The 27,841-nt window shown below is 40.5% G+C and overlaps 1 protein-coding gene across 5 annotated transcripts in view; it reads right to left on the bottom strand.

Moving 5' to 3' along the window:
* The window catches only part of LOC128878862 (talin-1), a 58,002-nt gene that overhangs the window by 11,303 nt on the left and 18,858 nt on the right, over positions 1–27,841 (bottom strand). For 2 of the 5 annotated variants that reach the window (XM_054127447.1, XM_054127443.1), the window contains exons 3-12: positions 10,865–11,057; positions 10,137–10,538; positions 9,671–9,941; positions 8,583–9,086; positions 8,085–8,182; positions 7,458–7,546; positions 5,356–5,814; positions 4,809–4,844; positions 2,488–4,286; positions 54–1,953 (exon numbers count right to left, since the gene is read on the bottom strand). In XM_054127447.1, the coding sequence (XP_053983422.1) occupies positions 54–1,953; positions 2,488–4,286; positions 4,809–4,844; positions 5,356–5,814; positions 7,458–7,546; positions 8,085–8,182; positions 8,583–9,086; positions 9,671–9,941; positions 10,137–10,538; positions 10,865–11,003 (5,697 nt within the window). In that variant the 5' untranslated portion in view covers positions 11,004–11,057. Of the gene's footprint in view, positions 1–53; positions 1,954–2,487; positions 4,287–4,808; positions 4,845–5,355; positions 5,815–7,457; positions 7,547–8,084; positions 8,183–8,582; positions 9,087–9,670; positions 9,942–10,136; positions 10,539–10,864; positions 11,058–21,931; positions 21,958–24,550; positions 26,433–27,841 lie in introns of those variants that run through there. The other 3 variants (XM_054127444.1, XM_054127445.1, XM_054127446.1) reach the window with 3 other exon arrangements.

The following is a 27,841-nucleotide window of genomic DNA, read 5'->3' as shown; positions in this document are numbered from 1 at the left end:
TTATATATATTTGACAACATCCTCCCCTGAGAAACACCGGTCCATCTACTCACCATTTCTTGCGCCAGACGAGCAATCTCCTTGGCAGCTTCCACCATTCTCGTCTGATAATCCACGTAAGAATCAACCGTATCGATCGTAGACATCCTGTGATCTTCCAATCTCACCATCGCCCGTGAGATAGTATCTATCAAGCCGGTGACGATGCCATTAGAAGTCGAAATAGTCTCCAAAGTGTTCTGCAGTTCTTGCAACGCATCCTTGGTTGACTCGACGGTTTCGTCGACTTCCGCGTGCAGGTTGACCGCCTTTGGATTGCCACCAGATTCCTTTGCTACGCAGACAAGCTGCAGAGCAGACTCCGCGACGGTTTTCGTTTGATCGAGCAGCACCATCTGCTGCTTCGAGTGCACCATGTTTGACGCAGCACCGATAGCACCCGAGACGAGGGGCTCGCAGTACAAGGCTACCTGATTAACAGCGTGCCCTATATGCTCGGCCTCGTATTTCGCAGCCGTTCGAACGGGCTCCAGTTTCTCGCGCAGTTCGCTAGCGCTGCTCTCCATCTGATCCGTGAATCCCTGTACAGTGTTTTCCCGTCGCGGAACCAGAGCTTGGGAAACGGCGCTGAGAGACGCGGCATCCAGTTCTCGAATCCTAGCGGACAGCTTGTCGATCGCGGCGTCGCATTCCTTTTGCCCGGGCGCTTTGTCCCGAATAGAAGCAACCAGAGACTTGATAGAATCGCTGACGCTCTTGCTGTGGTTGGCCAACAGCTGCCAAGTAGGAGGATCTTTTGGACTGACCGCCAGACTCTTAGCAGCACGCACCATTGCGCAAGAGCCATCGATGATGGCTTTTCCGGCGCTGGTGATAGGCTCCTGCGCAGCCCTAGCCGCGATGGAGATCTTCGCCGGTTGACTCGCGAATTCCGAGGATCCTGCGAACGTGCAGAGACTATCGACTGCGTCCAGAAGTGGTTTCGTGGCCTCCGCGCACTTCTCCCTGTTGTTCTCGTAATTGTGATCGAGCGCTTTAATCTCCTTCACCAAGACGGAGGTGGAGTTAGCGACGTCCTTAGCCGACTGAACAAAGTGACGTTTTGCGACCGGGTTGCTGGTTTTATTCGAAGCTTCGCGACAAGCGTTGCAGAGAGCACTCGTGTATTTCGCGATCATGGTGGCCGCTGAGACGACCTGTTGTTCGGTACTCGTCGGGTTTCCGAGGTTCTGGCAACCGGTGTGAATAGCTTGAGCCGCTCTCAAAAACTGTGCTTGATCGACGAGACCTGGCTTCCCAGCGACAGAGGTCGGATCGCTCACTCCAGCCAGGTACGCTGCCTGAGCTGCTGCTTCGATCAGTCCGCAGATGGACGAGGAGACCCCTCGAACAGCTACCGAGAACTGCTCGTGTTCCGACTTCTTCGCGTGATTTGCTATGCCTGTCATTCCATCACCAAGACTCTTGCTCTTTTCCATTACGGTTTCGAGGCACTCGAAGTACGATGCGTCGGAAATCGGTTCGCTGGGGTTGTCGAGGAGCGACCGCATCGATTGGATGTTCCTGATCGCGTTGTCGCATTCGTTTTGGCCAGGTGCTGCGGAGGTACATACATCTACGAGATAGTTGATGGAATCTGTCACGGCACGTGCGGCAGCTGATAGCTGATTTTTCGCGTTTGGCGCGCCTGGGTCGGCTGCTACCGATTTCGCTGTCACCAGCAGCTTACTGGACGTCATGCTGACATTCTTCAGGGACACGACCATCTGGCTTCGAGTTTCGATCGTTGTTTGACCAGCCATTTCCATTCCAACGTCCAGCAGGTCTCCGAAAGCGTTGGTGAATTGTTTCGAAGAGTTCGCCAGCTGCACCGGGGAACGTACCGACGAAACTACGCTCGATGAAGCGTCGTTCAAGTTGGCTGCTGCGTTGTTTAGATCGCTTTGTAATTGTCTGTAAAATTAAATAAAAAAATAACTGTGTGAGAACGAAGGGAGCTTTAACTTCGTTTGAAAGCATAGCTGAATGTATCTACGAATTGATTATAAGAAGATATTATTAAGAATATCTTCGTAATTAGGGGATTATAGAGCAAATGAATTTGTTAATTAAAATGATTATCAGTTACAGCAATTGTTCCTAACAATTGCGGTAAGAGAATTGTTAATAATTGAGTGACTTTAGATAAAAGTTCGAAATTCATAGATCGAATTGACTGGCTCGGTAGTTTAAATATTTAAAAAATATCAAATATATTCTATAATAACCTTTACTATAAATATGTTTTAATATCTTCTGTAAGGTGAAATTTGTAAAATTACATTTACCAGAAATGTCTAAAAGTGTAAGAATTTACTATTCAATATTATCTTCGGTAATTTAAATATGTGTCAATGAATGATAAGTACATAATACACAAGAACCACAAAGTGTAACGAGCTATCGTTGTATTACTTGATAAGAATACCTTATCACGAAAGAACTTACCCATAGCTCTTATTTGTTTGCGGGAACTCGTTCATTCCGAGAACCTGAACCATGTCATCGATATTCTTGATCGCTTCGTCGACGTCCCTCTGGCCAGGTAAACAAGAAACGCACTTGTTCAAGGAATTCGACACGTCTTTAGCAGCCGCGACCAAATTCGCTTCATCGTTCTTCAGAGCGCGTTTGGCCTCCTTGACGAGACGCAAAGACTTTAAAATTACGTCGTCAGCCGTCATAAGAACTTTCTTTTGCATCTCGGGTTGATTCGAAGTAGCAGCCACTCCGCGAACAGCGTAAGTGAGATCCTTGAGGGCAGACGCCGTTTCCCTTGCAGCGCTCCCGGTGTAATTCTCGTTTCCTTGCTTAGCAGCGGACAGAAGTTGCGCCATGGCAAATCCAACCTTCTTCGATGTAGCTCCCAATCGAAGAGCGGTGGACTCTGTCGTTTCGTCTGGCAAGGGTCTCAAAGAAGCAGCCTCTACAGCCCTATAAAATTCTCCCAACTCGTCCTTCAGGCTGCTGATCAGTTCCTCGGCAGCGTCCAACTCCAACCCACCGCAGGCCTCTCTGGCTCGCGTTACCGCTGATCTCAAGTCCGACAGAGAGGCGCCCAATTGTTGAGAAGTGTTGTTCAACTGTAGAGCGGAAGCCTGATCGGTCACCGTCGGTAGAACCGCCCTGGCAGCCTTCACTACAGCTGTACCAGGTGGCAAGAACTGTTCGGACGCGTTGATAAGGTTCAACTGGGCCGTGGGATTATCCGGTTGTGCTTGGGTACCTTTCACCCCAGCTACGAGATTCGGTATATGCTGGACCATCATTTGACACTCCGCCGCTAGTTCCTCCTGACTGGCTAGATTTGTATTGTGATGGGTAACTCCTGACGCAGCGACGATGCACTGCGTGGCGGTAGACGCGGCTTGTTTCGCGCAGGCTTCTAATCTGGTGATTAATTTCCTTCGCAAAGCTGGAGTGGCTGCCGCTGTGGTCGCTGCTCTGAGTTCTTCAGCAGCCAGACGCAACTGATCTTGCATCTTCGCATCGTGAGGACTACTGGCGCACTGTCTCGCAGCTTCTACCATTTTCGCGGTGGCGTCCGCGAGCACCTTCGCCGCGGTCAACAGTCGACGTTGCTGTTCCAAATCCGTTTGTCTCTCCGCTTCGCCCTTGATGCTCTGGATCAACTGCGCTGTTGCTTGGCCGACCACCCTTGCCTGCCTCACCATCTCGCCAGCGTCGCCAGTACTGGCGAACAACTTATCGGTGGCCACCAATATAGTTTCCACCGCTCCTTCCTGGATCGTTTCCTTGGCTCTTTCTCCCCTCGTCGCTGTTTTTATATGATTCAACAAGTCGTTCAGCGTTCTGCTCACCTCGCTGGCAGCTGCGCTCAATTCTTTCAAGAGGTTCTCGTCGTTGCAGGTCTCGTTGCACACTTCGACCAAGCCCTCGACCGCCTTGGTCACCTCGCGAACGGCGTTCATCAGCTGCGTCTGACAAGCTGGCGAATGCAGGGTGGGAGCGACAACCTTTGCGCAGGCAACTAATTGCGATGTAGCAAGAGCGCACTGCGTAGCGGCGGATATCACGCGATTCTGAGTCGCGGAGTCTTGGCAGGTGGCTGCGATGCTTTTCGCTTTCAGGACTAACGCGGCAGTCGAATTGGCAACGGCCTTGGCCAGGGCCAGTAGCATGTCTTGGAGTTCTCGATTGGAGTCGTTCTCTTCTCCAATGGTCGTTAGTACTTGATGGGAAGCTTCACCCACGCGAGACGCAGCGTTCAGGAGGTTCTGTCTTGGCTGAAATATGGAGGAGGATGTAATTAGTTATGGAGAATTTCTGTTAGGTAGAATCGTGTGTGAAATATAAAAATTGTACGAAAGGAAATAAACGAATCGATCGAATTGCAGACAAGGTGCTGAATATATTTCTACTCTAACATAAATTGGTCGAAGGTTGAGGTATACGTGCTGATAAGGAAAGAATTAATTCATCGTGGGCCAAATTGACCCAAAAATGCGAAGTCGAGACGGTGTTACATAAACTTATAATTTAAATTCTTTTCCTAAAGCAGATAAAGAACTGCAAAAGCGAAGAAACCTTTTAACATGTGAAACGGTTTTTTTTTTTTTAAGAAAACAATAAAAGATGTTGCATTCACGCAACTGAAAGACAATTGTAAAGTGTTAAAACAGTTTGAAAAAGCCAACAGTTTCTATGATCTAGGGCATGAAAATAAAATAGAAATACGAAGAGGGATTAGAAGCTAATATTTCGAGTTCTTGCGTCTACCTATGAAGCTGTTCAATATTTGTGCTTACGTATCGTTCGTAGGTAGAAGCTGTTATGTAGAAAGGCTGTACAAAAAGGTATAGTTTAAGGTAGAGTTTTATTCAAGATTAAATTATCGAGTATCATAGGCTATCGTTATTTATAACAGTTCTTAACTGTTGTAAGACTATTAAAATTCACTGAAAGTACTCTAGTAGTTACTTTCCATCCATTTTTCTCTTCCCAAACTAATTACTCGACATTCTGTCAATATACATATACATAAATTGCAACAAACCTTGTCGAAGCTATGAAACATTATCCCTTTTCAAAGATACGAAACATCCCTTCAGAACTTCTCGTTTCAAAGCCTACTCCACCTTTCACGTGTAACGATATTAATCACTCGATGTACGAGCTTATCAAACGTCAAATTTCCCACAAAACGAAGGAAAGAAAAAGTAATAGCTTCCCGCTAAAAGTATCGACTCGACAAACAATCGACTGGCACAATTGAGAAGTGATCAAACACAATACCGATCCGACGTTTGGAAAGCTCGTACGTAACATCTCCATCGACTGGATAGTAAGGCCCACCTCTTTGGTTTCAGGCTCCGTGGCTTTCAGTAAGTCAGAGAAAGCAGAGCAGAGCTTCCTGGCGGCATCCAGAAGCCTGTCTCCGGAAGTATCGTCGTCCATGAGAGCAGCGATCATTCTGACGCCCTTTGTCATCTCTGGCAGGTTGCTGGTTATCGTTGTGATCGCTGCCCCCACTGCAGTGTGATCCACGTCGTCCGCTGGTCCAGAGGTCAGGGTGACGACCTGAGCAGTAGCGGCGTTCATCGCCGCAATTTGCGAGCCGACGTTCTGTTTGTGCGTGTCTATGGTCTGCTCGATCCATTTCAACGAGGCTGGGTCGGTTCCCAGTTCAGGAAGTTGAGCCTTGCAGGAGAGCTCGGTCTCCGCGATATGGATCACCTCGTGACCAGCTGTGATGGTCGATAATAAGGCACGTTGCGGTTCGGACAGGACGGATGTCACCTTGGTTTGTTGCACCTGATTTTAATTAAGATTACATTGCATGACACGTGCTGGACGAAACCTGTAGGACTGGTGTAACGATTATAAATACACAGTGGCAGCCATCTATCGAGTATTACGTGTCTTATAGATTGAAATTCCGTAGATTCTTTTATTTTGTACGAGATAATTAAATATGTGGCAATTGTAGTCCTTGCGAGCTTGTAATTTGATTTACAATAGACAGTGAGCTTACTAAAGCTAAGACTCCTTTTGGAACTAAATGATAATGTTTAGTTTAGCGAAGAAAGACGTATTTATAAGTGTATGGCTGCCAGTGTCAGAGACGATGATGAGTCATACACGTGGAATAAGTCTTAGGTCCTATAAAAGGATAGAAAATTGTAGACGACAAAATTGAACAGTGTAGTTTAATTTTTCGTCCCTCTGATTATGAAACTGGGATATTCTCACAGTAACCACGAGGGACCAGTTGATTTTGTTTCGATTTCAACCTCCAACTGCGTGACTCATTTTGTATAGGGATGTTTAATCTTTTCACACAGTTTCATGCACTTCTGTTGACTTCGAAGATTTTAATAAGAACATTTCACAGAAAAGTGCAATACAGGCAAAGGAAGAATTTTAATATTAAAAGTTACTTTTCTTTCACTTTTCAGTTTTACTATTCAATGAGCTTACGTGACATGTGCTCGGTAATGGCAAAAGATTAAACCATCCTTAATTTAACAATGTTAATACTTCTAACGAATAATTATTTTTTGAATTACGAACGTGTCGAAATAATTTAAAGTGCATAGTGAACGCAGCTATATGCCACACGAAACAACATTTATAATACAGACTTCACTGACTAACAGATTTAAACAACGTACAATTTCAGTTGTGTAAAACATTAGATTAAGGCAAACGACACAATTTTATGAAGTTTGAACTTTAAGGTGTGATAGCACAAAATGTACGCTACTTGACCGTCTACTGTAATGAACAGAGATACACGAAAATTTTTACATCATGTATGTAATGTCGAAGGTTCTTACAGATACCATTATATTTCAATGACTTCTGTATTATACTGATATAAACAAAATATAATCAAACTAAAATGACGAAATTTCAACTTTTTTTTTAATAGCCAATGTAACTAAAAATGTTATCGTCGTGTACCTACTCTGTGTCCGCAATAGAAGGCGCCTAGCATGAAAATAAATTGAACCGTCTATTAGTCGTTTGCAAAATTGCTTCAACGTACAACGAAATCGTTTAATCACTGATTTCGAGAACTTAAATATATCGTCGATATTCGCTGCGATCCTTTAAAGACGCTCGATCTAAACTACTGCTACAACATAGCAACGAGTTGCTCTTGCTGACGTGAATTTTCAGTGTACATCCGTGAGCTTTGTATTTATATTCCTTGAAGAAGTAATAAAACATCGAATTAATAGTACGAATACATGATGTAAAATAAAATATAAATATTAATAGTTCGAGAGGTTTATGAATGCTCATTCCACGCGATAAAGATACAAGAATAGTAAAATGGTAATTGTTTATCGTTGTCAACGACGCTTCAAACGAGGTACCATTTTCGAACGCGTGGGAAACACTGAGATGTGACGCGAACAAGAGCCCCTTATGCTTTTCGTAGATCTTACCATCGGTGGAGCGTGAGCGATGTTCACCTGGCCGCTGACAGTCGTGTATTGAGCACCGCCCATGTGCCCGGTCCCATACGGTCGAGCCCCTACAAACCGTATCATGCAACTATCCGAGTGGTATTTACAAAGATCGATCGTCACGATCGATTGCACGACACCGAGCAATCTCAACAAGAAACTAGATACCCAACTAATAGGCTCCGCGATGCGAAGCGAAAACATTTATACGGAAAAGCTTTCGAAGGCTGACGTGTCGTTTAAATACAAAACAAAAATAAAAACGTGTTTACGTTGTATGTACAAAATCAACGGGACGGATGTCGCGAACATCCGAGGATTCAAACGTGCAAGGATCGCTCTGGCTTCTTTCGTTTCTTTTGCTCTGAGATACTGCGGCAATATGAAAATGCAATGTCTTATATCTTGTACGTTAATAATTAGTTTATTCTGTAAACTGGTCTGCGTTAGAGGAAGAGACCTAATCAGAGATTATTAACGTTTAGAACGTGGAAAAATGAAGAAGTGGAGTGTTGTAATTTTAGGTGACGCCTAGAAGTTAGTATACGATACAAGACACTGCTTTTCGAATACACAACATATAAACAAATATTGAGAATTATTTACCGTCTCCTCCAACTCTCATGACCGCTGGTATAGCAACCGACACTGCTTCTACGTTTCCTTTACCGATGTTGCTCGTTTCGTGTTGCATAATAGTTGCTCTGTCGACAAAATAAAACGTGTATATATTTTTCAATCTGTCTTCAAGGGAGGCTCGATTTCATCCAAGCTAATGACTTTGCATCGTAATTATTATTCGTATGATAAATAAAGCAATTTAAATATATCAAAGTACTAATACTACAGCAAAAAAAGAAAGAGTCCCATTAACTTTGAAGATTTATGTGCCCCGGTAGTTCGATTATAACTTCTCTGCCGTTGTCTTAAAAACTCTTCCATGCTTGTGAATACTCAACGAGAAAACAACAGCCCGCAACATTCGATAAACACGATAAGACTGAGAAATCGAAGCCAACCAGTAGGCATCGATAATTGCCCCAGCGTACTCTTCTCTGGCGTTTCAATTAACGAATTAGCACGTAAAACGAACACGCGACATACTTTAGCGGCGAGACGCTATCTTCGACCATCGTTGAACCCTCATCTCCCTCGATGCCGAAGTGATCCTTGGCCTTTTGCTTCTTCAAAATGATGTCGATGTAACCGGAGATAAGTTGAAGGATTTGCTCGGCTTCCGTGGTCTGCACGCTGTAATAGTGATCGGAATAATCGCCGAAGTCGAGTGTGAACGTGTTCGGGGATGCCCCCCATCGTCGGACGGTAGTCAACGGCCAGGTCTTCAAGATCTCCTTCGTCTTTTCGTCGAGCCGCAATACGGAGTCCTTCGTGACTCCCAGCAAACGAGGCACCAGTTTGTTCTTGCCCTTCATCTTTTCTTTCACCAGGAAAAACGTGACGCCGTATGTGCTCAAGGACCTAGCTGTCTTCGTATACAAAACTTTGGCGTCGAGCTCGGAAAGCCCGACGTGCTTCTTGTGCTCGGCGAAAACCTTTTTCTCGATGCCTTTCACCTTCAAGTAGGACTGCGGTAGGAATTCTTTGAGGCTGCACAGAAAACAATACAACGCTAATCACTACAGAAACGATGCGAGCTTGTGCGCTGTCAAAATTAATTTACGTATACCAGGAAGAGAACGTTTCTTTGTTAAAATTAATTTTTGAGAATCGTTTGAGACACAGTCGAACTTGTATAGTATTAAACGAATACTATAGTGTGGAGAACGTTTCTTATATTCAAATGAAACTTTAACCATACTAAATATTTGTAAAACATTGTATATTTAATCAAAATAGATTCCACATACTTCTGTTTTCTTTTCTTTTTATTAATTTTGAATCCATTCTTTTATTTCAGTGCAATAATATTCTACATTAGTTATACGTTCAAAGGGTAGGAAGTGACGATAAGAAAATAAATTTACTAATGAAAAATCACCAGTCTTGGATTTTGAAAACCAACGTTGAATCGTTCTAACATTTACATAATCTTCTGATAGTGCTACCGTTATATTTTCAGCGACTATCAATATCGTTTTCCAAAATTTACTTCAAGATTACTTAAGATTACTTCAAGATTTACTTAAAGATTAAATTCGACAAAAGTTGAAATTTCATGGTTGAAAACTTACTCGAGGAAGCCTGGTTTATGTTTGTCTTCCTTGTGGTCGCCAAATTGAATCTGACATTGTATCCCAGCGAAAGTGCAGGCTTTTTCCTGGGTAACTGGATGCGTGCCGTCTAGAATCGCGTCTCTCGCTTGGACGTATAGGAGAGATAATTGCACCGGATCTCTGCTGTCGATATTTTGATCCGAGAAGAAAAACTTTCTGCGTAGAAGGACCGTCTCTGACTCGTCTATACCTTGCTCTCGCAACGTCTTACTAGGATCGATCCAATTCACTGGAACAAGAAACAACATTTTTCTGACGAATAGAATAATCAAGAAAATAATAATAACAAATAAACCGAATCTCTAAAGCGTAATGCGGATAAAAGGGTTTGAGCATTTTCCTCGATGAAGATTGTTCAAAGTATCTCGCGAACTAATTATATATTTACTACTTTAGTTTACGCAGATTAGATCGGTGTCTTTACCTTCGTCGTCGGTCTTGAGCTTTTTCCTCAGCTGGTCCATTTTCGCATCGCGCTCGCCTTTGTCGTCCTTCCTTCTCTTCAGGGTGAGCGTGCCGAAGTTGCCCGGTTTTTGATTCTCGGTTTCCTCGTCGGCCAATTCGCGCACCAGCGAGTACTCGTCGTGATTCGTGATGCCTATCTTCGTGCAAATTACAACCATGAGATTGGCGACGGCTTGACTATCATCCACTAGTAACGTCTTCAGCGTTCCATCCAGCATGCGGACTCTGAGAGTCCGCAGTTTACGCCGGTACTCGAGAAGATCGCCGTTCCTCAGAATGTAATAATCGAGATTCCGTCCTGGCTCGAGCCAGACTCCTTTCTTGACATCCTCGTCAGCAAGGAATAGTCCGTAGTCCTTGGCTATCGATCAAAGTAAGAATACGTTACCATCAAGCCCGCAATCTTCTACATATCATGTGTAACATTCAACGCTTTATCTATCAGAACCCTATTCATAGACTTTTTAATTCAATCATTTTAATAATAGGTCGTTTACTTGCAATACCAGAGTTATATAGTAAAATCTAATTTAATACAGTAAAATCACGACGAGCATACTCGTCCAACACAGCTGACTGGTTAATATCGGTTTCGATACAGTATGTTCTAAGAAAAAAAAAACATGTAAACTCGGGTATTCGTGTGCCCTACATCGTTGCGTGTTTTAAGTAAAGGTAGGAGCTTACGTTGGCCCATGTTACTCGCTTCAGCGAGTTTCTCTCTGATAATACGGCAAGCGTCGTAAACGGATGTGCTCGGGTCAAATTGCATCATTTTCGTGGCGTTTTTCTCCGGGATGGAGATACGTAAGGATAGGGTGGCCATTGCGAATACCTTGGGTGATCTTCTGCGTGCACGAAAACCACCGGAATCACTCGACTGAAAAGCAAAAGAGTAAACCTTGGTGAACGCTATAATTTTTACTCTATGACCGCGATGTTACTTCGCGCGTTAGCAACGCTTTAAATTTCAAAACTTAAGTTTCAAAATGTCTACTTTCGTTTAAACATATAAAATTATTTACAAATACCAACCAAAATTTGACGATGCTTTCGTTGTCTCTACGCATTATAATCAACCACTGAGATATCATTAGATGCATTGTAATGTGATAACGAATTAATAAGGACAACTCAAATTGATCAATGGAATCATTTTTTATTTCATGTAAACTTAGCGATCACGGCTATATGCGTGTTTCATGAATAATCTAACATTGCATATAATAAATACGTGACTTTTACTGTTGTTATTACTGTCAATAAATTTCAGTCACGTTTGTTCGCGATTACTGAAGCTGGAAACGATAAGGAGCGTCATTTTCGCGACACCTACCACGCATAGTTGGCACATGAACGTAGACCGATTTATGGTATCGCGAAGAACATAAAGGACTTTATACGGATATACGATTTCGAGTTTACTGCTGAATCATGTGCAACAAGTTGCAAGGGATTGAGCATTGTGCTTCGCTCTGGGGTCACCGTTCTATCTCTGCGCGTAATTCTACGTTATCGTAAAATAACAGCCACTTCTTGCCGGCGGTGTAAATTGCGTGCGATATGAAAACTCCCCTGCAACTTCGTTTCGCGGAGCAATTTGCCCAATACAATCTCGAATCAACGCCTCTTTCAATTTCGACACGGAAGGTTTTAAGGAGTGTACAGGGTGTATGCGTATTCACGCTTCACTTTCAATGTTTACCTTTGGTAATCGAATGAGGATTTCTGAGAAAAAATGTCCTGTCGCGGAAAATCATTAAGTATGGTACAGCAGGTGGCGGTTAGCGATCAGTAGGTTTAGTTAGATTTTCAATTTCTCCAACTCTTGCGTGTACGCAAAGTCTGTACATTTTTGATCGTCGAAAGAAGTGCAGATATTTGGGCTGACAACATTAGGTGCCTCGGTATATATTGATCTGTGGTATGATGCATTTACTATAGAATTTGCCACACGATACAGTGTGGGATCCAAAGCACAGGCGTAGAATCCACCCCGTCAGGGTATCGGACTAATAAAAATAAATTGTGATCGGCTCGTGCCTAATTAAATCGATCCTGGAAAACGAGTCTTCTCATTTGCACCCCGTAGAGCGAAACACTGCCATCGCGCTTTATTTGCATCAACAAGTTACGAGTAACTCCCAAGCGTTACGCGAATAAATCACCGTAATGAAAAACAGCTAGCGAATTTAACGTTTAATTGCGAGCAAATTATTGACTCGACGCATGTTTCGCTATCGGAGCCATTTCGTTTTATTTTATAACAATGAAATTCCAATCTATGATGCAATAAGCGTTGATTGTACATTTTTGTTTCCCTTGCATAAAATGATTCGAAAGTAATGAAACACTTTTGAAAATTTATTATTCGCGATACGAATAAAATTCTGGAATTAATCATTTTTCGAAAAATTACGAATATAAATTTAATTACCAAATAACAGACAAAAGTCTTCGATTCTGTTTGAATCGCGCTGGGTATATTATTGTAAAGAAATTGATGAGTATCCAAATAGTTGATGATATTCGTCAATTTTTTAATTGAACCATTAAATATTCACTTCTTCCTTGAGAAATATTTCATGCCCTGTATGACTTAATTATAATTTTATTCGAGGAGTAACAGATCAAACGTTGTTTACAAGAACGTTGGTTGTGTTTCACACGAGGATTGTCATGGTAAAGATTTGATACTCGAAGAGTTTTGTTAATTTAAAGTTTACTTCTTTCATTTAAGGTTAGTCGAATATGTTTTATAAAAAAAAAATGAGTTCCGTCATGCGAGAACGAGAGGACCGCTTTAGTTATTTTAATTGGAAAGTTGACTAATTATAAAGTTTTGTTCTTGATGGAATAGTTCAGCCAGAGGAGAGAGACATTACCTGCCGCTTCCTGCGGAGCGTGATTCTATTAAGAAACAGAAACTAGGAGCAGGTTAAGGAATCTAATATTAACGAAGCGGTGTCGCTCAATTCTACCGTAGTCTGGCGAGAAATTTAATTTCCAAGAGAGAAAGGTGTCTATACCTAAAATGCAATTCGCAAAATATTTCATTTCTCGGTTACAGGATTCGTAAAGTTAAACAAACAGATATATTTATACGTAGGTAGCTTCTTCCAAAAATTACCATGAATAAATAATAAATAATAAAAAATATAATGATTCCAGAGGCACAAAAATATTTAGCAAATTAAATTAGCAGTCTTCTCGAAATAACTCACATTTTTACTATTCAGCAACGGTTTGACTGGCGAATCTCATAAACATTGAGTACGAATAATCGTAAAATAATAAGAAACAACAGCTCGATGGCAAATGTATGCAAGCTTCCAGAAATAATCTATCAAAATATCACTTCGTGATCGTTTGATGATGAAAGATCTATTTCTGTTTCGTCTAATCGAGTTTCCATGAGAAAAATATCTGTCTAATTCTTAGTATATGGTAGACAGCCACGAGGACGATACACGATATATCAAGCTACACCCCGAATTCGACGAGAACGCCAATTATAGACTGTTTCGTTCGTTTATTCGGTTTTCTTACACGGCTCAACAGAGGGTGGAAAGGGACCGAGGGTGGTCCACACACATAAATTCGGTGCAAGTACACCCTACGCCAATGTGGACTTCCACCCATAGACGTTGCCAGGCAACGCTGGTCTCTGACTGTGTCAAACTCAAGCACAACTACCCCAGAACCACCCCTTCTTACGAACCCAGCTTTTCTCAGTCTCTCTCTTTTCATTTCCTTTCGTCCCTATCTCTCCCGTCCGTCGTTGCTCCCTTGTTTTCTCTTTCCACTGTATTTTCACCTTCCCCAAAGTTTTCTACTCTTCTTCTTACCTCGTCACTCCACCCATCTACTTTTTTCTGCTTTCTTCTTCTATACATCTAATTTTTTCACCTTGGCTTTCTTGCGACGCTCGCCGCTCTAGCTTTTCCTTTTTCATTTACGGTTTTCATTTTCACGCGACTCCTAACTTTTTTTAAATCTTCCGAGTATAATTTTCCCATCCATATTCCGCCTTAGCGGTTTGTCTGCTTCGTTTTTAATTTCGCATTCACAATTTTATTCGCCTTTATTCGCCTGTTTCTTTGGATGCGATTTAATAACCGTGTTTCTTATCTTACGTATACTTAGAACTTAATTATTAGTGGAATGAAATATGTGATAGGTTATGGAAGCAATACGGTATTTTAATAAGTACGTAAACAAAGTAATGGATACATTTCTGAATCGTACAACTGAATCGCAAAATGCAAAAAGTGACTGGATTTGATGGAACTTGGTAATACAGGGTTTTTGGGGGTCGTTGATTCTGAATCTGAACTCGAAATTCAGAAATTCAAAATGGCAGATCCAATATACCAGGACAAAATGACTAGATTTTTATGAAACTTGATATACAGAGGTTTCGGTAACTTTCGTAGAGTCATTTCATCCAAAATTTTTTATCAAATTCCATGATCGTTATAAAATTTACTCTAACGAGCGATACAAAGTTTCACTTTAAACAAAATTAAAAGCTACACGATCTCCAAGAAGTGAAATATTCTTAAAAGTAGAGCACTCTCGAAATAAACGAGACGCACAATTTGACGCGCAATTAACATCGGGCAGCTCGAAATAGCTCGTGACTCGACAAGACAAACGACTCAAAATTTGAAGTCACACTTTCCACGACCCGGACGTTTCGCGTACACGCAATTCCTTAAGGCATTTGTTCAGGTTAACGACGCTTGTCGAGGATGTAAATAACGATTTGGACGGGTGTCGAAGTGCATCGCGACTGCATAGATGCACTCATTAAGCTGACCCAACTGCGTCTAATGAGGTCATTCCTCGCAATACGTTCTATGGAAATTGGAAAGTGACGTGCGGTTGAATGGGGTAACTTTGTTAAGCGTTGAATCAATTTCGCAGTAAAATGGCATCGGATCGGATAATGGTTCACGAGGGTTTCTCGATTTACTTCATTTCTTTTCTGCCCGCCTATTTCCACGATCGCTCTCTAGGAGTTTCTTGAAAGCACGGAGAAGGAGCTTTTACTTTGAAGTCATCGGCAGGATATCACCAATATCAAGTTTCATCGATGGTACGCATTGTAAAATAATGTCCACATATTAATTAACGCCCTGTTGATCTCCACGAATAAACAAAGAACTTTCTTTTACACCTAATATTTGAGAAGATTTTACATTACTACTTGCAAATGAATGATTCACAGTTTTCTCCGTTTCTAAGCATCTCGCGGCGACGCATTTGATTTTATTTTCAAATAAAATTTATTTCTACAAAAGAACGTCGCAGACTTATGAAACAACCCGACATATTCCGAGGTTTCGACTTTACACGTATCGTGTACAGTCTCGCTCTCAGTCCTGCCACATAACCCGGAAATTCTGCCGGGCTTCTAGCGAGCTTCAAGTTTTTCAAGTAGACCGAGCGAAATGGTCACGACTGTACTCGAACGACCATACGAATGAATATTTTAGAGCCAGTGTGGAAAAAATTGCTCGCTAAATGAAATGTACCGTTTCATCATTCAAAAAGTAGGTCGGCGATATTTTTATCCCTAAGTGAATAAAAAGGACGCTGATGCGCGAAAAGTCGGAAAGTATTCAAAGAAGAATGTCAAAAGAAGACGCGGCAGACAATGGTTAAACGTTCTACCACGGTGTGGAAAATATCTTTGACAAATTTCTATTGCGTAAATTTCTAAAGATACGAGGAACTCGTACATGTTCTTGAACGTGAACGTATCTTCCACGAAAGAAACGAAGGAAACAACTGTGATAGAAGTGAAAAAATTCAATATACTTTTCATGCAAGATTTCTTCCTCTTCCTGCCTCCTTAAAAGGTACTCCTGGTGTGACACTTTCGAAGAATCAAGTTTTTCTATCATTCTTCCAAAGTAAATATATTTACAAATACACTGTTAAAATTTAGAGAAGTTACTCGAATTATTTCCAAAGTGATAGACGTCATAGTGAAATCAAGTACGTGTAAAAGCTTCGAGGAGATTCTTTAACGTTAATATAAATCAATAAATATGTTTTACAAAGGTCATACAAAAATATTCTTATGCTCTTCTTAAGTATTAAATGTTTATTAAAATCTCTATTAAATGTCAAAAAAAAAAAAAAATTCTTTAACAATGCTCAATTTTTTGATTTGTCACCACCAGAAAATTCCCTTAAGTGTAATTTCTTCGTTTCTATTGATCAATCATTAATACAACTATTTATCAACGAGGACCCGAACGTGAGATTATGATTTGAAATTGGATTTCGGAGACAACGGTGGTGGTAGTAGCTGCATTATCACAGGTTGGTGGTACTTCACCGACCTGATTAGAAACAGAGATAATGTTTAAGGGACAGAAACTTTTGGCTGCATGAAGTCAACTCCACAACGGTGAAGCTTGCCGAACACGATTCTCTTGCCCCCTCGACGCCTCTGCGTCACGGCAGCCTGCCTCACCAAATATGACAGACACAGAGAGTGTGCAAGTTTCCATTTTCTGTCTTTCGAGCACAGAGAAGTGGGGCGCGGGCGCGGATAGTGGGGATTGCCGTTCGGTGACCTTGAACGGTTAAAATTTCCTGTCTTGAACGCAGCGTATCAAGTTCTTACAAAGAAACATCTCCAAGTGTGACGAAGATACCGGAAGTAATCGATGTTAAAGCATCGGATCAATTCTATTAAAGAAATACTGAAAGTATATCGAATAGAACCAAATGAAACTGTTTAATAGGAATAAAAATGTACAATTATTGCACAATTCTTATAGTTTTTCCTACATCAATAATTTCATAATTAACGTAAGTTCGCTGCAACAATATCTGCCAAGAACGCGTTAATACATCCATAACTTAATTGATTATTTCGTTTCGACTCGTTATTTCCTGAATCGAAGATAAACGAAGGTATCCAAATTATACACATAATATTTATGGTTTCTATACTACGAAAATCGACGTAGACGATTCCCCAATATTGAAAACCGTGTCTGCTATGATTAGTGGTAAAATAACTGTCCTCTAGCTGGAAGAATCTTTTGTCCCGGTTATAATGCCTTGAATTTCGCATATGGGACGAGAATGATCATATTGAACGTTCCATTCCTCTGCCTAGCACGCTCCAAACGTCGAATACTGGGCAAACAACCTACAATAGCTCACCGTTACCGTCTTCACCCCTCACGCCTGCTCTTGTATACACTTTTGTAAATACACAATCTGAACCAAACTTTCCATTCACGAGTTTTCACCTCTGACTTCATTCCCGTTTCCTGAGCTCACCAAACCGTCACCGCTGAAGTCAACGAAAGTACAGTTTACTTTATAGTTTGAAATAATTCCGAAGAAAATTCGAACGCCCAATTGAAGAAAAAAGAAATCAATTCTTTCCGCGATAATTTAAATTTGTTAATTTTTACACGTAATATTATTTGTCGAATGTCACTCCATAATACTAAAACTACGTTAATTCTTTGAAAATAGAAAATGTAGGGATAAATCAGTATGCATCTGGTTCTCTATTCCATCAATTCGTTTTTTGTTGAAAAATTCTTCCTCTTTTTCTTTTTAAGAAAAAAATCAGAGCCGAAGGGATCAAAATGAAATAAAAGCAAACGTATAATGTAAATCGCGAAAGATGGTAAAAGATGGATTTATCTCGATTGGAAGAATATACAAAAGAGGTATGCAAGGTTGTTTTGTTTGGCCCCGATGAAAGACCAACGAGATTGCGGAACCCACTTACAGCCATTTACTTTCGATCGCTACAGTACTTTCTGCTCTTTATTCTCGGCGAACTTAAAGTGTCGGAAGCACCGCCGTCAGCTTTTTTAACTTCATCGTCGCCTTATGAGCTTCGTCTTTTCCCAAACCCGCCCTGCTTGCGAGACAGGGAATCCCCTCCCCCTCGACTCTGTTCTCGACCCCCTTCGTCGCGAACTAGCTCGACGTGTCGTGGCCAATGACACGGTGGCCCGAAAATGAATTTGCAGGCAGCTGAAAGTCTGTTCGTGAATTGTTTAAAGCATTCTTCGAAATCGTGTCAATAGAAAGGCTTGAAAATGTAAGAATAATATAAGGACGCCTCCAAAACGTTCCTACTATTTTATTGATAGATTTCAGCTATATTCAGGTATTGGTAGATATCCAAAGTAAATTCAATCGTTATCAACAGCGAAACGTAATTAATATTTTCACTTCTAATTTAAAAACAATTGTCTCTCAATTTGTATCAGAAAATATATAACGGGTGACGGTTAACTTTGTTCCGTTGTAGGCATTAGATTCGTACATTCTTATTCAAAGTTGCGACAATAAAATAAATACTAATAAAATATAAATATAATAATAAAAAATAATAATACACCGATATAATAAAAAATATGCCAATTACAGTTTGATTAGATTCGAGGATATTTTTATTTTAATTTGCGATGCAAAACTAAACGAATTTCCTTTGTGATAGCTATCGATACGATACCGAAACAATTTTGCTCGTCTAAATATTGATTCCGATGGCACAGTTTTTCTTTTCACGTCCCTATACCTCGGGCACGAGTTCGTAAAGAATGACCCCAACCGTAAGTACGGCCTGTTGGAATGACTTATTAACTTACACCCCTCGGGGAAACCGACGCCCCACTGTTTATCGTAGAAACTTTCAGAGGTCTTTCTAATACTCGGCCGAACTTTTTTATTTTCAATAACGCGACGGTACGCGAGACGAATTTCGTATTTTCTTTCTGTAAGAGACTGAATCTACAACGTCATCGTCGTTTTTATTAAAAAGGAAAGTCGAGAAATAGTTACAATCAACTGATAAATTACGATAGACCTCTTGGGGAAATGTTAACTGAAATTTTGTTTGTGATATTCTGAAATTTTGTTTCCAGTCCTGCCATTTTCATATTTTTTCAGATATCAACGAAATCATATTTCATGCCACAACCACGAGTATCTACTTTAAGAAAAATTGTTGTTTTTTTATATGAGATATACCCAGTGGTCACAAACTTCTCAACCAGTCGCCTATGTTTGTTTTCTTTTTGCAGAGCTCATTTGTGAATGCTGTAAAATCTAGTAACACAATAGCAATTACATTTTGTGGCAAGTTTTTCTTTGTTTATAGACCCAATAAAACATACATGAAAGTTTTAAAGCAATTTATCGCACAGTTTCTTTATAAACATTCTCCGAATATACCTTTCCCAAAACTGGTTTCACAATGATCTACCTTCTTAACGACTGCTGGCTCGCTTCGTGTAACTTCTAAAACATCTAATCGAAATTTGGAGGACTCGAAGAACGCCGAAAAGTCACGAAACGTTGAATGACGTAGACGTTAACTGCCTTCGATTTCAATGCAGCCTTGTCGTGAAGAGATAATTAACTATTCCCAGAAAGCTGCTGCGCCGGTTCACGTTCATTTTCCTCTGTCGCTTATGAAGCCGCGTGGAAAATTCTATTGCGACAGTGGCTGAACCTATCGTTAGATCTTGTAACGTTCTCGATTCAATTCCAACCGCGTTTACGCTGACGGCCGTCTGTTAAATACAATATAATCATCGCTCGATTCGTAAACGTCACTTGAGTATTTATCGCTGTCACGCTTTAACGAAGTCTCGATTAACGATCGACGGGAACAACCGCGGACAGATGAACACTTTATAAGGCAGAAGACACGAGGAAATGGGTGTATTCGCGCGTTACGCGGTTCAGAGGGATTAAATTGATATCTGCTATTTACGTAGAAAGATGCGATCATTGATTTTGTTCGAAACAACAATTTCATTCAGTGCATGTATTGAAATCACGAGAAACGGTCAATTATTTACAGTCGTGATTATCGCATTTCAAATAACACGTTATTTTATTTTATAATTATTTTCATAACTATAATTACTTTCAAAATAACGTTATTTGAAATATTATGTCAAACAACGTATCATTTTGTGCCACAATTATTGGATTTCTTTATATTTTCATTTACCATAAATGCATAAGCATCCGCAGTCTAATTATCATGGTATCCGATAATTTTATACAGAATTACTGGGAAACTGAATAACTCGAGAGTTACAAATAGCTGACAAGAAATAAACATAATCCACATTACCAGCAATTACAGTACTGCTGTTATGTAAAGTAAATGCTCCGATGGCTAATAATATAGATTCTGTTTATTTATAGTGTTCAAGTAATAGCAATCCCTATGATGCATTCGCTAGTATTCCATGGAAACAACTAATTCATTATTCAAAAAAATAAGATGAGAAGTTAATAAAGAAGAATTAACTCGAGGACTCATTTATGTCTATTAGTATTCGATTATTGTTTGTTTGTTTAATATAACGTAGTAATTTATCACAGCTCGCATTACAGAAGTAAGGAGTACATCCCAGTCGAAATTACTTAAAAGCAGAATGCAGAATGTCGTTACTTTTTCATGAATAGAAATTGCACACGGTATACTGATACTACCTCGCGAAGGATTCACTTGTGCTCGAGATGCACATTTAACCTCTTAATGTTTGAATCTGTTTACCTTAATCACAGGGTATTTCGTGCGAATGATGACGAAGAACTTAATGTCAACTTCGAAGTATAATATCCCTACTTCTTCGAGTAAATGTACGTAACATAACTGCACGTAACGTTCTCTTCATCACCGAATACCAAAACAAATTAACACAGAAGAAAATGAAACATGCTTCGGTTTTCATACGTTTATATACGTTTTAGCAAACTGTAAACACTGTAATATATAAAAAAAATCACATTCATGTGGTGTTATAATTCGATGGTTCTCTTCAATATGGTTACGTACAACTGTATGTATTAAATTTTCTTCGAGTTGACATTGAACATTAAAATAAATTACTTTTAGGAGGAAATGAAGCGTGCTTCAAGTTTCTATGTGCTTATGTACATTGCAGTAAACTGTAAACACTGTAGTATATAAAAATAAACACATTCGTGTGATGTTATAATGTTGTGGTTCCATCTGAAATGCGTGCGTTTGGGTTGATTCGCTGTTCAGAACTATTTTTAGCATGTTTAAAACTATTCGTGAACTCTTTTGGTTTTATCAGAACTCATCGAATAGCACCCCCTATATGTGTATGACGGATTCTCGCATTCAAAATTGTTTAAAAAATTATCCAATAGCTGTAATTGACAGAACTGGTAGTATTAATTGTTCAGAAATTATAGAACTATTGAAAACGAAGTCAGAACTCTTTGTTATTTATGAGCTTTCACAAAATGGAATTTGTTTTATAATACTCAGCAGTATTCCGAATATAAACCCCATGGCTGAAATATGATACGATATTTATTAAAAGTGAATTGTGAAAACGTCTACAAGAATCTAAAAATATCGAATTATTTTATCAACCGCGATTAATTAGTCACCCTGAAATATAAATCTCCACTGAACTCAGATATCGTACGCACTCGAGATTTATGCGAAGTGCACTGCCAATTTCTACAAATTCCAGGATAATATTGTCCTAAAAAAAACAATAAAACAGGGTGAATGGAAAACGTGACAAACCCACCCTGTGAACCGACGACAAGAGCTTGGAAATTCTATCGATGCCTCTAAACGACAACCAACAGTCAACCGCATCGACTCACGATCGTAACGCAGAAATAGCAAAATTCTTTGAAGGCTGCCAATTTCAATCACACCACCGATAAAACATAATAGCGATATACATGTACCTGGCGTGCCGCATCTCTATAGAGGATCCACCAGGCGGTGAGAGGTTAAACACGTCCACGGAGCACGCAGAACTCGACACGATTCCCGATTTACTGCGAAGCCTGAGATCGTTCGATTAACAAGGAACGCGTATCGATGCTGTGATCCAATTCGACTGATCAACGAAAGCACGCGCACAACGACCGATCAGCTGAATTATAGGAAATAACAAAGAGACCGAGGAGGACGCGCCGTTTCACTGCCGATCAGAAACTGAATGCGTCGCGGTCCGAGTTAAGGCTCGAATGTAACCGAGAGAATTGTTGGGAAACCACCCCTCGTACCGTACGGGGGATGGTAGGGTAACGGAGAGCCGAAGAGAGAGTGCGAGAGAGATATAGAAGGAGATAGAGTGAGAGAGAGAGAGAGAGGGTAGGAGAGAGAAGGTAGGAGAGACGGGGGAAGGGGAGACGAGACGACAGAAGGGTTCTGGTAAATTCACATCGGGGATGTTCGGAGCTTCTGCGCACTAGTGCCCCAGTAACACACCCTCGTAAACCGGCTGTGGAAAATTCGAACGGCGTGCGAGATGGAACAAATTCTCTGTTTTCTCGGGGAAACTGTGAGAATTGGCAATGGACAGTTTTACCCCTCGCTACGATATTTTCGTGGGACTTTCAACGAACGCGCTTCGACGGCATCGTTTCGAAACTTTGAACGAAAGCTCTGTCCCCTATCTAGTTTTATAATGATTGGAAATGAGGTTTCGCGTGTTTCGAGACGAATAAAACTTGAATCTTTGAAACGATCGTTGCTTTAGTTGAAGGATCGAGTATCCGGGGGTAAGTTTAAATTTTTAGATTTTATATACGAATATTTTATCAATAATCCTGCGACAAAACTTGTTGTTTTTATACAGACTACAAATAAACTTTAATGTGTACGATACGTGATCCGTATTGGCTTTCAGGAATAATTACTTTCTCTAATCGCTGCTTACTCTTCACGTACAGTAACGCGAATTTTGTCTAATAAACACGTAGAATAGATAAATAAAAATCGACAAGAAAACAGTATCAATCTCAGCGACATCTGAAGTAATTTTAACTAATATTACTTATAGAGGTATGATAAATGAAAGAAAATAGTGCAAAAAAATAAAATATATTCATTATTTTGTAATCACATATTTGCAAAATTGTTCAGAAAGTTTTGCAAGCGACTGTACTTCTAAAATAAACCAAAATTATAACCGTTTTCCATCGATAAACATAAACTAAAAATTCCACGATACCATCGATAAGTTTAAATCGACCTTTTAATCACGTTCAGCGGTAGCATGATCTCATTAATCAAAACATAAATGGGAATGGTCCTGTTTCATCGTACAGCGCATCCCCGTAATAACTACTTTTCACGAAAATCAATTCGCAACAATCATCGCGGTGGATAACTACCTCATAATCCCTAAATTTCAGCAAATTATACTTTGAACCCCTCCCCACCCTTCCCGTTCTCTAGGTGACACACAATACAGCGCATAATTACGATTTGCAAAGCCGCTAATTGGGTACAAAACCATGGGGTTCGGTTGACAGAACGACTGAAACCCACTATTCCGATGTATCCGGTCGAGCGATTAAATTGCGGTTAAAAAAGATACACGGAAATCCCTCTATTGTGACCATTACCACCCTCTGCCTGCGTAGCAGTTCGACGATTCCGAAGAAGGGAGCGAAGGAAAGTTGACCCTCGCATTATACTATCTGATTTCCAGAGCTCGGAGATCTGCTGTCACAATTTACCCTTGATAATTGAGTTCCTTATCTTGATTGTTTCACGGCGATCAATTCCATGCTCGGAAAATAATTTAGTTCGTCCGTTTGCCGAAGTTATTTTCAATCCCAGACGGGGCTTGGGTTTGATTAAACATTATTCAACTATTTACCGCGGCGCAATGTTTGTGACAGTTGAGACGTCAACAAATATCGATCCGCTACTGAATCTAACCCAATCCTAAACTAATGGATGCAATAGAACAAACTATTTAACTCGATTATTCATTATTCCCTGTTCTTTACTTTTTCGTAAATTTGTGAATAAAAGAACCAAACAGACCATTTCGTCGTAGTTGATCTTTAGTAACATCTTTTTGAATTTTTGTTGTGTGTCTCTATTTTGTCTTTAAGCATTATTTTTGTATTATTTCGTATATAATCACGGTCGACGACAATCTACTACTGCAAGAGTAGTGCCATAAATTTAATTGAAATTTCCTGAATCATGAATTATTATTTCGTAAAAGTTTCGAACCTCTATCGCTCGATGCGCTTGACTAGGAATTCAAGAAAATAAATGTCTGCAAAATTATCGAGGAAATTATGCGGAAATAGCCCCTGGCATTGTCCAACAGAGAAATCTAATAACGGTACAAATTTACCCACTTATAATTTAACCGATACAACAAATAATTTCTTCTTCTAAAAAAAAAAAATATTACTATAAATTTTGGTAACTTATAGAACGGTAACCAACGGTAACACGGAATGGTAACCAAACGTTTTAGAGGCGAAAGATAATAATTATACCACCGCGAAGTATCGTAGCCACGTGGTACAGGTCAAGCAATTCTTACTCACCAAGCGAAACGCATTTTGCACTCGTTCGTCTTCGATTCTCTCGGGACCAGGAAATCTTGGTCTCTTCTGATGGTTAAACGTAACGGCACAAAGCTACTTGAAACTTTGGAAATACTTCGGATTCTCCTTGTTCGGGACGGTTTGCGGAGCGCGTTGGACACTCGTTTCAATATCGAAGCAAGGAATAAGGCGAGGAGTTTAGCGAAATATTCGAAAGGCACAGAGGGACGGACGAGGTTTTTCGTCGAATTTTGTTAACGATTAAAGGAAAAATGGGATAGGTTACAACGACACTTGTATATTCGGATTAAGGCAACGGGTGCGAAGCCAATAAGCGAAGTAAGCTCGAATGGTGAAACGAATTTCGAGGATCGATGTTCATCGTTTATTTTTATTTTTTTGTCTTTGAATTTTCGTTAATCTCGAGATTGAAAAGATCACAGTTTCGTTAAGGCTCTAACGGACAGTCTACGGGCCACGAGGCGAGTCGTAGAGTGTCGCGAAAGGGTGAGAGAAAGCGTTGGTTATTGTCACGAAGTCGAATTTGGACGGCAATTTAAGGCACAGGAGATGTTTTCCGGACGCGACAGCCCTGCATTGTGCACCGAGTACCGATTAATGACGGGAATGAAAATGTCTCCTTAAGATGAGAACGCAACCGATGCGGGCAAACTTTGAAAACGAATGCGACGGATTTCTGTATGTTAAGAGAAAAGATGAAAAATATCCGGAAAACATTGGAAAACACCGTATCCGCGACTAACGAATAAGAGCAGACTATACTCGCTACAGAAACGAAGGACACGACTTGAATTTCAAACGAGAGTCGAAGCTACAAAGAAACCTGCTGGCAAGAAAAAAAGAAAAAGAACTCAAAGAACTCGACGCAAAAATCAGAAAAACAGAAATGAAACTCGTTACCTGGAAGTGATAGCAAGATCGAAGAGGAACCAACCACGCCAGAACGTTCCAGCAGCCGACGTGCCGAAAAGAAACGTTGCGATCGAAACGAAAAACCGCGGAGAACTCGACCGACGTGCAACTGTTTAGAAATTGAAAAAAAAAAACGTTTCACCTCCGGTCAAAGAAATTGGAGAACTTAAACTGTCGACGCTCGACAAGAAAGGAAACGGAACCGAACGACTCGTGAACTTGCGACTTGTTATGGTTGGGATGCACAGGCTCGACTTCTACCGAGGGTAAATCGGTATTAGAAAAAAAAATAAAAAAAGAACAGTGTACACAGAAACGCGCAAGAGAGAGATGAGAATAGAAATGAAGACGGAGCTGCGGAACGAATTTGGTACTGGTGATGCGGTGTGTCGAGGGGATGATGCAAGGACGAGGGCTAGGACGAGAACAAGGATGTTACCCCGACGGCTGTCGCCAAAGAAGTGATAGGTCTGCGGCCTTGCGCGCGGTACCCAAACCAAAGACACCACCGGAGGATGCACATGCGCTGATACACCACCGTGAACCCGCCACGGGGATTGGTCCAAGCTAATGCTGGTAGTTGTCCTTCTACCCCCACCGCATTCACTCGCATCTTGCAACCCCTCTCGGGTATCATCGCACACACATACTGGGATAACTCATCTGTTGAAATTTGAGTTAATGGCAGTTGTCTTTCGTCTCTATCTTCCTCCTTTTCTTATAAAAAAAAAAAAGAAGAAACATAATTCGGATTGAGTGACGAAAAATTCTAGTTAATTAGTACCAAGAATACCATGGCACGAGCAATAATTTTAGAATTAATAAGGGAACAAATTAAACTGTAGCTAACTATTCGAATGGTAATACTAAAATAATAAGGTTGAGAGAGTAATATCAATTTTACTCCTTATAGGTCGTGTTTTTGTTAGTTTGCCTTTCTCTTTCTCCTTGTTTCATTAAAATCATACTTCTTTATGAACTGTGTAACTAAGTTTGAAATTTTAATGCAGTTATTTGGCAAATCTTAACTAAGCCCTTCGATGTCAAAGTAGAGCGCTGTAATAGTGTATTCATATCTATTCAAGTATCGATTTTGATCTCGCCAGTTAAAGGACGACAATCTTCACTGACTAAGATAGAAAGGTAAATGTTCCACCACGACGAAAAGGAAACATCAGAAACGATACTTTCGTTGCATGTATCAATTCATCCAATTAATCTCTCGTCGATCACGAACCGGCTTTCAGCGCGGATCGGCAGGAAATTTTCATAACAATTTCCGTAATTTTCCTGGGGTCGAATTTAAACAAGCAGGCGGACAAAAGGTCCGACGAAAATCGAGCCCTATCAAACGAGGGGGCGCAAAAGGGATGGTAATGCGAGTCCACGGGAGGGAGATCGCCGAGGGTGGGAGAGTGTCACTCAGAAGCACGACGTGTAAGAGAATGGTCACCATCACGGGGGGTGAATTGAGATGTACAGGCAATTTATGCAGCGGCACTTTCGTTCGGAAGTCAGGGAGTTGACCATGAATCCTTGCAAAACAGCACGGGGACGATAACACCTTGGTTCCTTGCTCACGAAGCAGCGCGATATTTCCTCCCCAAAAAATCGATTTCACTCTCAATTCTTCTTCCATTCCTCATTACGTTACAAATTGCACGATTCCGCCGAACACGTTAGACTTATTTAGGGTTACACTTTATTACCAGCGCGTAGAAAATTAATCGTTTGCAACGTTATAACCCCAGAACGACTTTTGAGGTTTCGACTGTACCCACACATTTCTAGATTATTTAGAAAATTGAAAACTCGGTAATTAAACACTAAAGAAGTCCATATTGGAGTATAGTTTCTGAAATCAGAGTTGGTAGAATATTTGAATATTTCTTACAATTCAGAATGGTAAGAGTAACAGGTAGAGATTACAATTTGTTAAATTTAAATTCACCCTTGTGATAAAATAAACGAGCCTACATAAATTATCGATATTAATTATTGTCGCTATATTGTGCTAACTGGATCTCTTTCAGCTTCAAATATTTTCGTACTGAATTCTCTGATCATGAAAAGAAGAATTTGAAAAATACTGTTTCGTTTAATGGCAACGTAAAATTAGTTCTACGTCGATTTCATAAATTTGCTTCCATTCATTAAGTGGTTTAGACGAATGCCACCGGAGTGTCATGGCACAAGGGATGATTCACCCTTCCGGGGCAAAAATGAATTAGTTCCGGAGAAGAGAGACGATCGAGGAGTAAACCGGTATAATACTCCCGGTGAATGAAGTAAGGTCTGTTTTATCTCTTGCTTGTAAGAAAATATTGAATCGTCATTTGCCTCGAAAGCTAGGCAACC

The sequence above is a fragment of the Hylaeus volcanicus genome, chromosome 6, assembly GCF_026283585.1.
Source record: "Hylaeus volcanicus isolate JK05 chromosome 6, UHH_iyHylVolc1.0_haploid, whole genome shotgun sequence".
Classification (NCBI taxonomy): Eukaryota; Metazoa; Arthropoda; class Insecta; order Hymenoptera; family Colletidae; genus Hylaeus; species Hylaeus volcanicus.
The sequence above is the reverse complement of the archived record's forward strand: the minus strand, read 5'-3'. Positions and strand labels throughout refer to the sequence as shown.